This window comes from Aotus nancymaae, unplaced genomic scaffold (assembly GCF_030222135.1).
Source record: "Aotus nancymaae isolate 86718 unplaced genomic scaffold, 86718_ANA_hifiasm-v0.15.2.pri h1tg000046l, whole genome shotgun sequence".
Classification (NCBI taxonomy): Eukaryota; Metazoa; Chordata; class Mammalia; order Primates; family Aotidae; genus Aotus; species Aotus nancymaae.
In genome coordinates, this window is record NW_026988460.1 from 26,336,456 (window position 1) to 26,353,039 (window position 16,584).

The 16,584-nt window shown below is 53.8% G+C and overlaps 1 protein-coding gene across 1 annotated transcript; it reads right to left on the bottom strand.

The window, feature by feature from the left end:
• Positions 1-3,869: 3,869 nt before the first annotated feature.
• RHO (rhodopsin) lies at positions 3,870-10,446 on the bottom strand. The gene is made up of 5 exons (XM_012472901.3): positions 9,977-10,446; positions 8,001-8,169; positions 6,643-6,808; positions 6,294-6,533; positions 3,870-5,463 (listed from the first exon to the last, which is right to left on the bottom strand). Exons 1-5 carry the CDS (start codon positions 10,335-10,337, stop codon positions 5,353-5,355), a joined length of 1,047 nt encoding a protein of 348 aa, XP_012328324.1. The 5' UTR covers positions 10,338-10,446; the 3' UTR covers positions 3,870-5,352.
• Between the last annotated feature and the right edge of the window lie 6,138 nt (positions 10,447-16,584).

A 16,584-nucleotide genomic window follows, 5' to 3' on the forward strand; every position in this document is an offset into this window, starting at 1 on the left:
TGCCCGGCTGATCCACAGTCATGAACGATATGCGGCTTGTTATTTTAAGCCATGAAGTGTTGGGATTGTTTGTCTTGCAGTACAAACCAAGTGATACACTTGGCCTGGAAGTGCCTCTGTGCGCACTGTCCCCCTTCTCTGGACTCTTGCCCACTCATCTTTTGGCCTCGGTGTAGATGCCACTTCTTCGGAATAGCCTTCTCTGGACCCTAGAAGGTTAGGGGCCCCTCCTCTGGGCCTGCCAGGCCCAGCCTTGCTCCTGGGGAGCCTCAAGCGCTCTGAATCGTAGCTCTGCCTTCCATGTCTCCAGCCCTTGCACTCTGGGGGAGGGGCAGGGCCGTATCTGTCTTGTTCCTGGTGGTATCCCTGGTGCCCAGCGCAGCACCTGGCACACAGTCACTGCTCAACAATACCCATTGCTGTGATGCTTGGAGGTCCCAGTGCTGAGCCCAGCTTGGCCAAGCAGAGGGAGGCCTGAAAACCATCTTCTGGGACCATTCTGGAGCAGGAGACGAAGCAAAGAGGCAAATGGAAGCCGGCATAAATGGGGGCAGCAATTTTGATCACATTTATGGGACACTTCCAAGAATTGAGAAGTAGAGCAACGCTCAGTGATAGAAACATTCCCACGAGCTTCATCCGAAACCCTGCTCCCGGCTGTGCCAGGATCGAGTTTTGCGTTCGAAGGGAAGAAGCTCTAAAATGTGCTGCGTGATCTAAAAATTCCTCTAGAGGATTGCCTTTTTACAGGGAAATGGTAATTCTGAGCATCAGACTGTGCGGGGAGGACGGGCTGCTTGGTGAGCTTCTGTGATTTTTTTTACCGAGGCCTGCATGAAATGTAACTTCTGCTGAGAACTTTCTTGCAGTTATGAAACACTGAATGGGGTCGGCCTACATGTGAACTTTCCTACAGTTCTAAGGATAACAGTTCCAAACTTTTGGAAGCAGTTATAGGGTGTCTGTTTCATGTAACTCCAGCCCCTGTAACATCAGAACATTTTTGACTTTTCTTTCCTGACTTTGAGTCAATAAATGTATAAAGGGTGGGGTAGAAATAGTAACAGCTGCCACATTCGACATCCATATAAATATTTTATATTTACTATTTTATTTATACGTGGAGAAGCTGAAGTTCAGAGAGGACCTACAATTCGATCTTCCTGACTTCCTGGGCTGCAGCCTGGAAACTCTTTGTGTTAGTTAAGAAATTGGCTATAGGCCAGGCACAGTGGCTCACGCCTGTAATCCCAGCACTTTGGGAGGCCGAAGCAGATGGATTACTTGAGCTCAGGAGTTGGAGATCAGCCTGGGCAACATGGCAAAACCGTGTCTCTATTAAAAATACAAAAAAATTAGCCGGGTGTGGTTGGTACACGCCTGTAATCCCAGGTACTTGGGAGGCTGAGGCAGGAAAACCACTTGAACCCAGGAGGTGGAGGTTGTAGTGAGCTGAGATCGCACCACTGCACTCCAGCCTGGGCAATACAGCGAGACTGTCTCAAAAAAAAAAAAAAAAGAAGGAAGAAAAGGAAGGAAGGAAGGATGGATTGACTTGGCCTGAGGCCACATAGCTGGGAAGGACACCCACTATCCCCTTAGGGGACACGTCAGGCTTTCAGGGATGCATGTCTCCCTTGGTGTGAGAGTGCTCTGCGGCCCTGAGGCAGGCCAGGTCACAGCCTAGAGACTTGCTCCTTCCAATTCATCTCTGAGTCCCCAGCACATTCTGGCATGGTCAGCTTGCTCAGGTTTGGTTGAATGGAGCTGCTATTGTACCCAACAGGCACTCCGTACATCTGCTGGCTGCCTGGAGATGAGGTGGAGACGCACTTGCTGCAGCTTAAGGCAGCAGCTCCTTCTCTTTATGTATGCAAGTGCCCACCAAGCAGCTGTCAAGTCATTTGTAAATTAAGGGGGTGGAGGCTTTCCTGTCTACCAGGACAAACCAGAGAATGTTCTGGTGTTAGAGTAAAATTTTCCTCTGGACATGAGAATGGGGAAAATGTACCATTTCTCAGAAAAAGTGGACTGGGTCAGGGATTGGGGCAGGGAGCTGGAATGGCTGCCTGCAAGTCAGGGCAGCTAAGATGCCACTGTCCTACCCACCACCACCCTGGCCCAACACAGCATCAAAAACAAAGGGTGAGATTCCTTTGGGACCACCCATAGGAATCTTCTCCCTCATGTCCTTGAGATGAGGAGGGAGGGAGGCCTGGTCCAGCCATGCACCCAGACAGCACCAACTTAAAGTCCATCCCCTCTGGGTCGATGTTGGCTCTGCTCTCTCTGCCTCCTGCCCTCCTACTTCAGGTAACAGCACCTGGGCTTTCCTTTGTGAAACCTACCTTTCCCCATTCAGCCTGCTTGGGCTTCAGAGTGAGCACGTGACCTAGGCCTGGCCAATCAGAGGATGAGGCCCCATTCCAGCCATGGTGATGCAGTTAGACCTATGTATGCCTAGTGTTCCATTATTGGAAGGCTAAGCATGTGGGAGTTATTTATATCCTACTGCTCAAGGTCCTTACCAAGGTCTGATTGCAAAAATTAAAAAAATTGCAACCACAGGCATAAATGGGTTAAGTATGATCAGGTGACCTAGGCCTGGCCAATCACAGAATTAATCCCCATCTCAGGTATGGTGATAGGTAACCCAGATCTGGCCAGTAAGAGCCCTACCTGTGACCTTATGGGAACTAACAGGAAAGAGAAGCCTGCTTTCTGCAGGGAATGCTGGGCCTCAAATTTCTGGGGACCATTTCGCCACCTTTGGGAACAGCCTGTGCATGAAGTCAACACAGGGAAGTGTAGCAAGAAGGGGAGAAACAGTTGATCACATCATCTGAGCACTGGTATCCAGCCGTGCCTGAAGCCCCCTGGGCTTTTTGTTCATGTGAGCCAACAACGTCTCCCTTTAGCTTCAGCCCAAATGAGTTGGATTTCCTATCACTTGCAACCAAAAGTATCCTGACTAACATAACCTAGTGAGTCAGAGTAAAGAGGGACAAAGACAGAGATCCCAGCATGATGTGCCCCAGCCCCACCAAGGCGCCGAGGATCTGCCATCTCAGGCTCCTGTCCCCTTTCTCACCTTGGAGAAGTGGGTGACTCTCGGGAGCGATAGATAGCTCCATCCTGTTCCCCTTTGGGAAGGGTCTCAAGTAAAGCCAGCTCTGAGCTGAGGCCCAGTATTGCCAAAGTCTCCCATCTGCTGCATGCCAGGCAGTAGGCTGGCCACTTAGAGTCCACAGTCTCATCTAATCCCCTTAGAATCAGGTTGTTTATTTTTATTTTTATTTATTTTGAAATGGAGTCTTGCTCTGTGGCCCAGGCTGGAGTACAGTGGCAGGATCTCGACTCACTGCAACCTCCTCCTCCTGGGTTCAAGGGATTTGCCTCCCTCAGCCTCCTGAGTAGCTGGGATTATAGGCACGTGCCACCATGCTTGGCTAATTTTTGTATTTTTAGTAGAGACAGAGTTTCACCATGTTGGTCAGGCTGGTCTCGAACTCCTGAACTCATGATCTGCCTGCCTTGGCCTCCCCAAAGTGTTGGGATTGCAGTTATGAGCCACTGTGCCCAGGCAAGGTCAGTTTTAACATCCTCTTTTGCAGATAAGGAAGCTCAGAGAGGTGACAAAACTTGTTTGCAGTTTTGTGGGTCACCTGTGCTTCTATGAACCCAAATTTGGGGTTTTTCCCATTCCCAGGAGTATTCCCTCTACCTCTAGCCCCAGGGGACTCTGTGCGGCTTGGCTTTGCCCATTGCTCAATCCAGCCATCCCAGGGTCAGGGATCAGGTGGAAGCTGGAAGTTTCAATCTATCCTGTGGATAAAGAGTTTGAAAGCAACAAAAACCACCACCATTAATACCAACATAGGAGCTGAGCTTTAATGGCCCAATTTGCCTTCGTCTCCAGGCAGAGCTGGGTAAAGCTAGAGCTTCTGACTTTGCTTATATGGAGAAGTGGGAGCAGGTACTGAGGCAGGTCAATTCTGACACCTCAGAGATGTGGCCAGCTTTTTGGAGCAGACTCTCCAGACTGGAGAATGGACTAGCAACTGCTGAAGATGGGCTTGTCTGGCAAGGGAAACTGGAAACTGGGGCTCATGAACATCCCCAGGGAAGGTGGGCCCGGTGGAATTTCCCACTCTTTGTTTCTAAGCTCTTCTAGATAAGGATGACGTCAGGGACTCAGCTCTTCATTAAATGTGGGCGGGTGAGCATGGCTTCTAAAGGCTCCATGCTCTCGATGATGCTGGGACCCAGGTGTTGGGGCAAAAGAGCAGGTAGCTTCCAGAGGCTGAGAGAAAGGCCTGTCTCTCCATAGGCCACAAGGGGAGGCGTGGGGTCTGGGGCCCTACACTAGGGGTGAGACCCCAGGCCCAATCTCACCCTAACTGGGAACTTGGGCTTCACTGCCCCCTCCCCCAATGTTTTTCAGGTCTGATGACTACAATCTACATTCCCTACCTGCAGCTCAACCTCCAGCCCTGGTCTGGCCTTGATGCCTAGCTAATTTTAAAAAACCTGCCCCAAGGCTGAGTGAAACCCCATCCTCTGATGCCCAATCTCTGAGTGTTCACTATCAGGAGGTAATGATCATAATAATTAACAAGTTACATTAATTGATGTTATTCACAACGTTAACTAGTATCTGTACGGCTTCCTGCTATTTACAAAGTGCTTAAACACACACGTGGACACGCACACGCAGCACACACACACACACACACACACACACACGCCCCTCATTTGGTCTTCTCAGTAGCTGCAAGTCGGCAGGACCAGAGATCTGCGATTTCCATTTCATAGGGGAAGAAAGTGAGGCCCAGGGAGGGAAGAACAACTGCTCCAAATCATGAGCCAAGTGTGGGCTGCAGCTGCTAAGAGGGTCTGAGAGGACAGATACGTTCTCCCTTCCCATTCATTCCTTCATTCATTCCTCCATTCCTTCCTGCATCCATCCAGCATTTATTAAGCACTTACGTGTGCTCCATTCTGTGCTAGACACTTATCCCTAAACTGGGACACTTTTCCAGAAAGCAAGATTTCCCTCATGTTCCTGAAAGATGAGTTGGGAGGAGGAGGGGCACAGATCCCGCTGGCCTTGGGGAACCTGGGACTCCAGATCAGTAGGTTTTCATGGATGTCCCTTCTCAGGCCATCCTGGGTGAGTGAGAAGCCTCATTTTTCTCTCATGAATTATTTCTCAAAAAAAAAAAAAATTAAGGAGCCTATGTGACTTCATTCATTCTGCACAGGCGCTGCTCCTGGTGGGATGGCTGTGGCTGGGGGAGGGTGTGGGGGATGGGAGACGCCTACGGTCAGCCACAGAGTCCTTGGCAGGTCTTAGGCTGGGGCCACCTGGCTGGTCTCCGTCTTGGACACGGTGGCGGAGGCCTCATCGTCACCCAGCGGGTTCTTGCCGCAGCAGATGGTGGTGAGCATGCAGTTCCGGAACTGGAAGGCAAGAGGCCTGAGTTAGGGCCGGGGCTGCCCACAGTGCGCTTGGAACTGGCACGTTGGTGAGGTTTGCCCCAACCCTTTCCCGGTTTCTGCCCCTCACAATTCCACTAAAATCCGGCCTCCTGGAGGGAACTTGCTAAGCAGACACTCCCCACCCGTAGAGATGCCAGGGACTGAGCACAAGGGGGCTGCATCACCCTCAACATTTCATGGTGCCCTCTGTGTGCCAAGGGTGTGCTGCAGATTCTCTCCTGTAATCTGAGAGTTTGGTGTTTTGCCCTTTCTATGGATGAGGAAACCAAAGCCCAGAGAGGGGAACTGATTTGCCCAGCGCCACACAGCTGGAAAATGGCAGAGCTGACTTCAGAGACTGTTTCCCCCGACTTCTGGGTTCCTCGGGAAAACCACTTGCTCTTTGTTACGGGACTGCTTTATCCCTTTACCCTTCAGAATAAGATTTTTTAGCTCCTTATTCAGCTTTATGGAGACTGGCCCATCCCATTCTCGGCTTGGGACCTTCTGACATTGACATTGGGCTTCCAGAACCATCTGGACTGGAGCTTCTCACACCTGAGTGAGGATCCGAGCCACCTGGAGGGCTTGCTGGAAATGCACGTTCCTGGGCCCACCCTGAGATTCAGCAGGTCTGGGTGGGGCCCAGGAATCTGCATTTCTCACACGCTCCCCATTGAGACTGCTGACCCGTGAGCCCCACTGCCAGTAGCCCTGATGGAGCCCCCTCCCCTGACCTGGGACATAGCTTATCCTTGGCAGGCAGTGCCTGTGGCCTGGGGCACTGGGGCCCTCCCACCTGCAATAGGCACCTGCTTGTTCATCATAATATAGATGACAGGGTTGTAGATGGAGGCGCTCTTGGCGAAGAACGCTGGGAGGGTCATGAAGATGGGACCGAAGTTGGAGCCCTGGTGTGTGAAGATGTAGAATGCCACGCTGGCATAGGGCACCCAGCAGATCAGGAAAGCGATGACCATGATGATGACCATCCGGGTGACCTCCTTCTCTGCCTTCTGTGTGGTGGCCGACTCCTGCTGCTGGGCGGCAGCCTGCAGGGACACGGGACCCGGGTCCAGACCATGGCTCCTCCAGGGAGCAGGAGCCATAGATGTGTGTCGGGGGCTGGACACTCAGAGGCCACCCACCCCCAGCCCATACCTCCTTGACGGTGAAGACAAGCTGCCCATAGCAGAAAAAGATGACAATCATGGGGATGGTGAAGTGGACCACGAACATGTAGATGACAAAGGACTCGTTGTTGACCTCCGGCTTGAGCGTGTAGTAGTCGATTCCGCATGAGCACTGCATGCCCTCGGGGATGTACCTGAGATGGGCAGGTAGGGAGACCTTGCCTGTGAGGGACTTGGGAATGGCCCCGGCCAACGTGCCTGCCGAGCACTGGCCCTTTCTGGGGCTTCCCGTTCCCTCCCTGGAAAGGAGATCATAAACGTCTGCGTGGCGGGGTGACAGGATGGACTGCATCAGGTGGGGATGCAGATGTACCTTGTGGAATCAGTGTCGCTTCATTGTTTGGTGGCTGCGGTACCAGATGACATGACCTAGCCTCTCCCTGCGTGCCGTGCCTCAGCATCTGCTGCCTGCTGAGCCTCAGGCTATGCCAGGCAGAGGTTGGTGAGGAGGAGGGGAGAGCCCTCAGGCTCTGTATTTACGGCAGTTTGTACAAACTAGCACCAGGGTGAGAGTATTTTCCAGGCCAAAGATGGACATACAGGGTATCTAAGGGATCTTTGTGCAGCTTCTGGAAACAAGAGGCTCCCAGGGCACGTGGTTAGGATGCAGCAATGGTTCCTGATGTTGGTGGCAGTGGAATGGCCTCAGGAAACCCAGAGCGTCCAATTGGTGTGATTCCAGAGGATGGAACTAAGCCAGACTGGAGAAGATGGGGAAAAAGTCCAGGGGGTGGGCTGGGATTCAGCAAGGGGTGAGAAATGGACCCTAGCAAGACTGAGGAGAAAAGGGAAGTGAGAGTGGGAATTTTCTGGAGGCAGAGGGACATGAGGCCTCTGGGGACCAGAGTCGCCAGTCCTGATGTCTAAACCACTGTCCCCGCTGTGTCTCATCTCAGCCCCATTTGGAATGGACAAGAGGCCGAATGGGACCCAGTTCCCAGGGGCCACAATATGGCCACTTGCACTAGGAAGGTGTGGCCTCCCCTGCTGCTGAAGCCCAAGGTTAGAGGGGGCTGCCCCCGGGGCACTAGACCAAAGCGGATTGGAATTTGCGCCTGGCTTAGTTGAGGATTAGGGGCATAGCCAAGGTGAAGGGTTGGGATGTTTTGGATTCTCTTTGACTTGGGGCTCAGGAGGTGGGACCAGCCCTTCAGCAACTTTAGAGTCTGTTCCTCCTTCTGTCCTACATCCTACCCTGGGTGGGCATTTGGGCCAGAAGACATACAAGGTCAGTGTCTGGAACCAGACAGCACTGGGTTTGAGTCCTGACTGGAGGACCCTACAGAGAGCCCCTGGAGCCCCTTCCCTTCTGCCCAATGCCATTACCTGGACCAGCCGGCGAGGGGCGGTGCAGCGCAGGCCAGCGCCATGACCCAGGTGAAGGCAACGCCCATGATGGCATGGTTCTCCCCGAAGCGGAAGTTGCTCATGGGCTTACACACCACCACATACCGCTCGATGGCCAGGACCACCAAGGACCACAGGGCAATTTCACCTGCAAGGCAGCCAGCAGGCAGTCAGCACAGATCCCACTGCCTGTCTAAGGAGGGCACACTATTTAGACAGGGAGAGGGTAGCTAGGAAAGCAACCTGGAGTGAGAGAGGGACTTCAAGAGCCCTTGAGGAAGGAGAGAGCTTGATACTGGGAGGAGGAGGAAGGGGCAGAGGGACCACATGCTGAGGGGAGCTGGGCAGAGAAACTCCATGAATGGGGGAAGTTATTTGCTTAGAGCTCTGCATCCATGAGGGACACGAATCGGATCAGGAGGTCATGACTGGACTGGGAACCCGGTAGGGTGGTGTGTGTGTGTGTGTGTGTGTGTTTTAACAGAAGAATGCATCCTAATGTGAGGCAGAGTTCCTTGTTGGGAAGGAATGCAGAGGTGGCGGAAACCCAGAACTGGCGTCCTTCCTCCCTCTCCCCTCTCGGGAGATGAAATAACCCAGGGCATGTGGGACCCTCTCCTAGGAACCATGAAGCATCGGGCAATGTTTTGCCCAGAGGAAGAAGAAGGAAACGATGGCATTCAGACATCTGCCCTGCTCACCACCCCACGAAGTTCCACAGAGAGAGTGGCCATATAGTTACCAACCAAACTGGGACACTCCTGACAGTCAGTGAATGGGACGATGACTGTAAACTGGGACTGACCCTGCAGAGAACAATCACCCTTTGTGGCACCCCCACCTTCTGGCCAGAACTGGGCGATCTCTGATTATTGAATGTAGCAAACGCCCAACAATGGCCAGAGAGTCCCTGAGAATGGGACCAAGGATGCTGCCTGGACATGGGAGAGAGGGCAAGGCTGGCAGAGAAAGATGCTTGTGGCTGGCACTAAGCTCTCCCTGTCACCCTGGCTTTGCAATGGCTGCCGCGAGCGTCTCCTCCTGCATCTCAGCGGACACAATCCTGGATCACAGCCCAAAGACCTAGGCTCTTGTTGCTGCCCGACCACATCACAAAATGAATCTCTTTCCCTCTCCTGCCTCGGTTTTCCCCTCTGTTAAGTGACATCTGTTATCTCTGCAGCACCCCCATTTGTTTTCCTGTTAAATGCAAGACATTATTCTAAAGTATCTTTCACAGCCACATACCACCTGTGAAAGGAGTTGCTTCAGAGGGGCTGGCTGCGTGCGGCTCTCAACACCAGGAGCCCAGGAGCTCGGCAGGGAGGCTGGAGGGGCACCCAAGGACGGGGGGCTGGGAGGAGAAGCGAGGATGCCAGAGGGGACCGAGCCCAATGCCCAGCACAGGGAAGACCCAATGACTGAAGGATGGAGAATCCTCTTCCTGCCCTGGGCTGGGGCCCCCAGAAAGGAGGTGTCTGGCTTGCCCAGCTCTCCCCTCGGTGCCCAGCCTGGGTCTGACCCAGCACAGCTGCTCCGAGGGAAACAGAGGCTTGGTGTTCCAAACATGGCCCAAGGAGCAACACAAATGCAAGCTTCAAACTCAACTCTGCCCCTATCCCTATGTGACCCCCAGCAGGGCGCTTGACTTCTTTGAGCCTCAGCTCAGTTTCCTTGCTGTGAAATGAGACAAGCGCATTGCTCCAAATAAGATCAAGGCAGTGTTCAGTGCCAGCCCTGCACAAATAGCAGCCCAGATATCACCACGAACGGTGTTTGTTGACTGAATATATGAGGGCTTCAGATAATGCTCCTGCCAGTGGTCTGGAGAAGGGAGAAGGAGAGAAGAAGGAGAAGGGAGAAGTCCTCTCAGCCACTACCGCCAAGCCTGGGACTGTCCCAGACCCCTCCATGCTCCCAGGCTCCTGCACACCCCACCCGCACCCGGCTCATACCGCCCAGGGTGGCAAAGAAGCCCTCCAAATTGCATCCTGTGGGCCCGAAGACGAAGTATCCATGCAGAGAGGTGTAGAGGGTGGTGGTGAAGCCACCGAAGACCATGAAGAGGTCGGCCACGGCTAGGTTGAGCAGGATGTAGTTGAGAGGCGTGCGCAGCTTCTTGTGCTGGACGGTGACGTAGAGCGTGAGGAAGTTGATGGGGAAGCCCAGCACGATCAGCAGGAACATGTAGGCGGCCAGCATGGAGAACTGCCATGGCTCCGCCAGGTAGTACTGCGGGTACTCGAAGGGGCTGCGCACCACGCCCGTCGCATTGGAGAAGGGCACGTAGAAGTTAGGGCCTTCCGTGCCATTCATGGCTGTGGCCCTTGTGGCTGCCCCACGGCTGCTCCCACCCAAGAATGCTGCAAAGGCCTGAGCTCAGCCACTCAGGGCTCTGGCTGGATGACTCCGGGCTCTGACCCCCCCCAGACCCTTATAAAGTGACCTCCCCCTCCTAAGCTCCTGGCTGAATCAGCATCTGAGAGATTGGGGTGTTCATAATCATATTAATCCCCGCTGCAGAAACCGAGGGCCTAATTGGCTTCCCAGAGGGGCCAAGGTGACACCAGGAGGAAGCCTGAGGTCAGGGAGGGGAGGTACTCAGGACCTTGGGAAAGGGAGGAGAAGGCCCCTAACTTCTATGTGACTTGTCTGTCCCAAGGTCCCAGCTCAGTCTGGTGGCCTTGGTCTGAAATGGGGACCATGGGCCTCTATGCCATTTTCCCTGGCTTAGTATGAGCTGACTTCGGATTTTTGTCTGGACTGGACTGTGAGTTTCTGGACAGCTAGAGGCTCTTCGGTTTATTCTCCCAGTCTCTCATCTCATCATACAGCCCCTAACCTGTTTGTTCCCTCTGGGCACATCCAGTCCCCACACTCCTCCCACAGGAGGAGCTTCATGAGGGCAGGGGCTGCATCTTCCAGCTTCCGTTCCTGGTGCCAGACACATGGCCTGGGACCCAGGAGCCCAATCGTTGTTGCATGGAATTGGAATTCACTCTGTGAGTTCGTTCATTAAACATTTATGTGTGGGCCCCTGGGAATACAAAGATGGAAAAGAAACAGCCCTGCCCAGAGGAGCTGAGGGGCTGAGGAGGACTCAGAACTGGGAAGAAGCAGGTTCCGCCCAGGGTATCTGTGAGGTTGTGGAGACGGTTCTGACTGCCTGGGGGAATGCAGCCCGGGAGGCCACGATTGGGCCTTTGGGAGAAGGAGCAGTTTGCCAGGTGGCCGGGTGGGAAAGACCCGGGCTGGGGGCAGTTGTGATGGGTCTTGAAAAGCAAGTCGGGTAACATGGCTTTATCCAGAGGAAAGTGGGCAGTGGCTTGGGCAGATCTCTGGGGTAGAAAGGTGATTCAAATGTCCCCAAAGCTAGAGTGGAGGGAGGGAGGATGGAGGGGGCTACCAGAGTAGGGGAGGGACGGAGCCCCTCAGGGACTCCAGTCTGAAGGGGAGTCCCATCCTAGAGGCAGCAGACAGGGCACTATTGGGGGAGGTCTGGTCAACACAAGGGTCTCAGATGCCACGTACCAGGTATCCCCATGAGGGTTGGTTCCAGGACAGCAGGATGCACTGTGGGAAAGAAAGTAGTCAGAGCCTTAGGGGCAGATGGCCTGGGGGCAAATGGCGGTAGGTCTCCCTCTTCAAGCTATCCAAGGAACACAATGACACCTCCTAGGAATGAAGTGGGGTGGCCGGGGTGGCCAGGGTGGCCTGTGCAGGTGCTGAGAGTGCCTGATGTGCGTGCGGCCCCTCAGTGACCACCGTCCAGCCAACATGTGTATTGAGCACCTACTGTGGCCCAGACAAGGTGCTTGGTCCTGGGGGAGACTCGGGGGACACAAAAGAGCAAGCTCCCTCCCCCGTAAGAAGCCAGTGTTTCTGTGGGGGTGGGGACACAGGGACCACAAACGAATAATAGAGCGAGTAACAGCGAGGACAGTTCAGTCACAGCCTCTCCCAACACAGGAGGCTTCTCTGAGAAGCTGGAGCATGAGTGGAGAGCTGGAACAATAGAAGGAAGCTTCAGGAGAAGGTCGTCCGGGCAGAGGGACCCCTGTGAGTGCAGAGCCCTGAGGCCAGGAAAGTGTCCCTTAATCTCTCTCTCACTCGGTCTCTCTTCCCACCCAGGATTTCCAGATCTGTCTGTTCAGAAGGGTGCCCCCTTCCCTGCAGCCCACCTGGGCTCCAGCCCCCTGCCTGGCCTGGGCAGTGTTGGGTCTAACAAGGCTTGGCACACGTGGCAGCGCTGAGGCAGGGCGGGTGGGATGGGGCCTCTTGGAGTTTAAGGCGCTTGGCCTGGTGATTATGCCCAACGCTAATGAGGTTAAGGTGGGGGTTTGATTCTGACGTGGACCCTCATGGCCAGAAGGAGGGTGTCCTGGATGCCTTGGGTCAAGACTGACCCACACCTGGCCCCTCCCTGGCCGGGCTGAGCCCCCGCCCTACACGGCTTAGCAGTACCTCTGCGCCTTGCTTGTTGCCTGGTGCTTCTGACAGCATGAAGCGTTTTGTGTTCTGTTCATGAGTTTTGTGCCGGTCTCCCTGCCTGTAACGTGAGTCCACAAGGGCGGGCCTGGGTCTGTCTTGCTCACAACAGGGTTCCCAGAGCCCAGCACGGCACCTGGCCTGTGGTGGAAAGAGGCGGGATGTCGGCTGTTTTGTTCACTGATGTGTCTCCAGAGCCTGGCACCTAGAAGGTGCTCCCTGAGTATTTGTTGAATGAGAGAGTGAGTGGGGGAATGGACCTGATGATCCCAGTACTTCTGCTCTCTGTCTCAGGTTCCTCCCTAGTGAGTTTCACAATCTCAACCTCATGGAGTCCTGGTGATGGGGAACTAACAGCCATCACTGACATGGCAGTGCTCTGTATTTGTAAAGCTTGACAAAGAAAAAAATTTTTGAGACAAAGTCTCACTCTGTCACCCAGGCTGGAGCGCAGTGGCGCAATCATAGCTCACTGCAGCCTCTGCTTCCTGGCCTCATGAGATACTCTCAGCTCAACTTCCCAAGTAGCTGGGACCACAAGTGCACACCACTAATTTTCGTATTTTTTGTAGAGATGGGGTCTCACTATGTTGCCCAGGCTGGTCTCGAACTCCTGGCTCAAGTGGTCCACCCTCCTCAGCCTCCCAAAGTGCTGGAATAACAGACGTGAGCCACTGTGCCCAGCCCAAGAAATTTTTTTTAAACAAAAAATGCTCTTTGTTCAGGGTAACAGGCTCACAGTGAGTTGGAAGTGTCATTTGAAGTCACCTACTCTGTCTCTGCTACATCCATTTTGCAGATGAAAAGACTGAGGCTTAGTTCTGCAGGGTTGTTCAGGTCCTATAACAAATCAGCGACAGCCTGGGCTATAACCCACACAGCCAACCTGGCTTCATAGGGTAACAGCTTCCCAAACCTGCTTATTTCTCCCTCCCCTCATCAAACACAGCTCTCAGGAAAGACCAGCCAGCCATTCACACCATGGTATAAATGACTAAAGAAAGGTTTAGCTGGGGTAATGGAAAGGCCCTGGACTGAGTCACACAGGGGCAGGGCAATGGAAGCCTTGATGAGAGGAGGCTGGATTCTAGCTGGTCTTTGAGTTATCACGGTAGTCTTGCTTCGCCTCTCTGGGCCTCAGTTTGCTGGGACGAGAGAGTCTCAGTGTGGGGTGGGGGGCACACCCAGCTATACAGTAAAAGTCACTTGCTTTCCCTATGAGAGACTGGCTTATGAATCTCTGGACCCGACAGCCTCAGTTTCACTGTTGTCCCTCATCGGGCAAGACTCTTTTCCACCCACTCTTACATCTGGACTGAGGCTACACAGCCTGAGTGCAGCCAGCTCCCCCACCCTCCCGAGACTGTGCTTTGGTTCTTCACTCTGTAAAATGGGAATGACAAGAGTACCTACCTAATAGGATTATTGAGAGTGCTTATAAGTGATCACTATGTTTGTTGCTGTCAGTATTCATCTCTTCCTGGGTCTCCTTTAGGTCTCTGTTTACACTCTCCTTGGAGAGGCCGCCCCAACCATCTTACACACCAGGCACCCCCACCAGGTTTGGTCATTGTTTTGCGACAGGGTCTTGCTCTGTTGCCCAGGCTGGAGTGCAGTGGTGTGATCTCGGCTCGCTGCAGCCTCCTCTTCCCAGGTTCAAGTGAGTCTCCTGCCTTAGCCTCTCAAGTAGCTGGGACTACAGGCTCGTGCCACCACACCTGGCTAATTTTTATATTTTTAGTAGAGACAGGATTTTGCCATGTTAGCCAGGCTGGTCTCTAACTCCTGTTCTCAAGTGATCCATTCACCTCGACCTCCCAAAGTGCTAGAGTTACAGGCATGAGCCACCACACCTGGCCTATTGTTTTTGAGACAGGGTATTGCTCTGTTACTTGGGTTGGATGGCAGTGGCACAATCTTGGCTCACTGCAGCCTCAACCTCCTGGGCTCAAACAATCCACCACCTCAATCCCTGAGTAGCTAGGACCATTGGCCTGTGCCACCATGCCTGGCTAATTTATTTTCATTTTTGTAGAGATGGGGTCTCCCTATATTGTTCAAGCTGGTCTCTAACTCCCAGGTTCAAGTGATCTTCCTGCCTTGGGAGCCACTTGGGAGGCTGTAATTTTAAAATGTTTTTTAGAGATGAGTCTTGCTCTGTTGCCCAGGCTGGAATGCAGGGGTACAATCATAGCTTACTGCAGCCTTGAATTCCTGTCCTAGGCTCAAGTGATCCTCCTACCTCAGCCTCCTGAGTAACTGGGTTTAAAGGCGCGCCACTGCACCTGGCCTCATTTGTCTTGTTATTGACTGACCTCCCATCTCTTTCTAGAATGCAGGACCACCCTGGCCTGTTCATCAGTGCCTCTGAGCTCACAACCCATAGGAGGTGTTCAATAAACATTTGTTGAATGAATGAACAACTCCTCCTGCCCCCTGTGAAGAGCGTCTCACTCCCCACTGACTACAGAGGAATCTGGGGCACCTAGGGTCAAAGTTCCTCTGCAGAGCTGGGATTTGAACACAGGCCTGGCCAGCACCCATACCTTGTGTTGGGCAGTCCAGAGAAACCCATGGTGTGGGTGTTGGCCAAGCTGGAGCGTGGGGGGCTTTCTGAGCCATTGCCCTCTGCCTCCCTCTCAGCAGGCTCGGGAAGAGCTGTGAGGAGCTGTGGGGCATGGAGTCAGGGCCCCAGGGCGACCGTCTCTGAAGGTGGATGTAGCCATCTTGGGGCACCCAAGTCCCAGCCCTTGGGAGCCCAGGTGCAGGCTTTGCTTCTGCCTCGGAGGATTAGGGGCTTAGCTTGCAGCGCACAAATCGCTCTTCAGCCTCCGCAGGAGAGGAACTGCTGTGAGAGGAGCTGCTAGGTCAGCATCCTTCTCCTCTTCTTCCTCGGCTTTCTTTCTTCTGGTCCCCCACGTGACTCAGCCCCACCTGGCTGCGTCACCGAGGCTACGTGAGGTCTTTGACAGCGCTGAGAGTGTCAAGGGGCAATAAGGGAGGGAGAAAGACCAGTTCTCCTTCCTTCCTTCCTTCCTCTTTCCCTTCTACCCTAGCATTTGCCAAACTCTCCTATGTGCCAGGCCCTGGCCTGGGTCCTGGGGATGCTGAGATGGATCCTACACAGTCCCTGCTCTCAAGGAGCTCGCAGTTTCAGGAGGCACTGACAGGGGAAACTAACCATGAGAGATGAGAGTTTTCTCCCAGTCCCAGGGCCGTGGGAGTCCAGAGGAGAAAAAGGTGGACCAGGAGGGTGCCTGGGAAGCTCCCCAGAGTGGCTGGCCTCAAAAGAGCCCCCCAAACAGGGCAAGCAGGAGGACTGGCTGTGTATGGAGGTGCTGATCCCCTTAGGGTGGCCTGGCAGGGACAGAAGGCAGGCCTAGGGGTCTGGGTATTGGCTGAATGGCATAGGCAGCCACTGCAAGTGGTAAGCAGGGAGGGCTGTGACGAGGTCTCCATTCCAGGCCAGTGTTCTAGATCTGCGTGGGGAGAATCAGGGAGGCCCAGGGTAAGCACCCTGCCCAGTGGTGACCTCTGCCATAGGCACACAGACTCTGAGCCAGGGAAGAAATACAGCAGTCACCTTGGAGGAGGGGCCTCTGCCCACCTGTGCAACAGCCACCAGGGGCTCCTGGCTTCACAGCCTTGCTGGGGAGAGACGGGAAACCAAGGCCCGGGAACCCCCAACTGCCTGAGGTGAGTCTAGTCAGAGCCACTCGAGGCCACCCAGTTCACCTCTCCCTTGCTTCCTCTTTCCAAGAACATGGGCATAATGTTGAGCACTTGGGAGATGACAGATCGAGACCAGTCCCATTCAGATGGTGTGTGTCTCCCTATATCATCCCAGCTGGTATCTCTCAGCTCAAGCGATCCTCCTGCCTTGGCCTCTCAAAGTGCTGACATTACAGGTATGAGTGACCAGACCCAGCCATGTTCAGTTTTCACAAGGTCATTACAATCAGTGATTACCTCATTTATCTAAATGTTTTTTTAGAGATGAATGTTTCTCTGTTGCCCAGGCTGGAGTGCAGTGGTACAATCATAGCTTACTGCAGCCTTGAATTCCTGTCCTTGG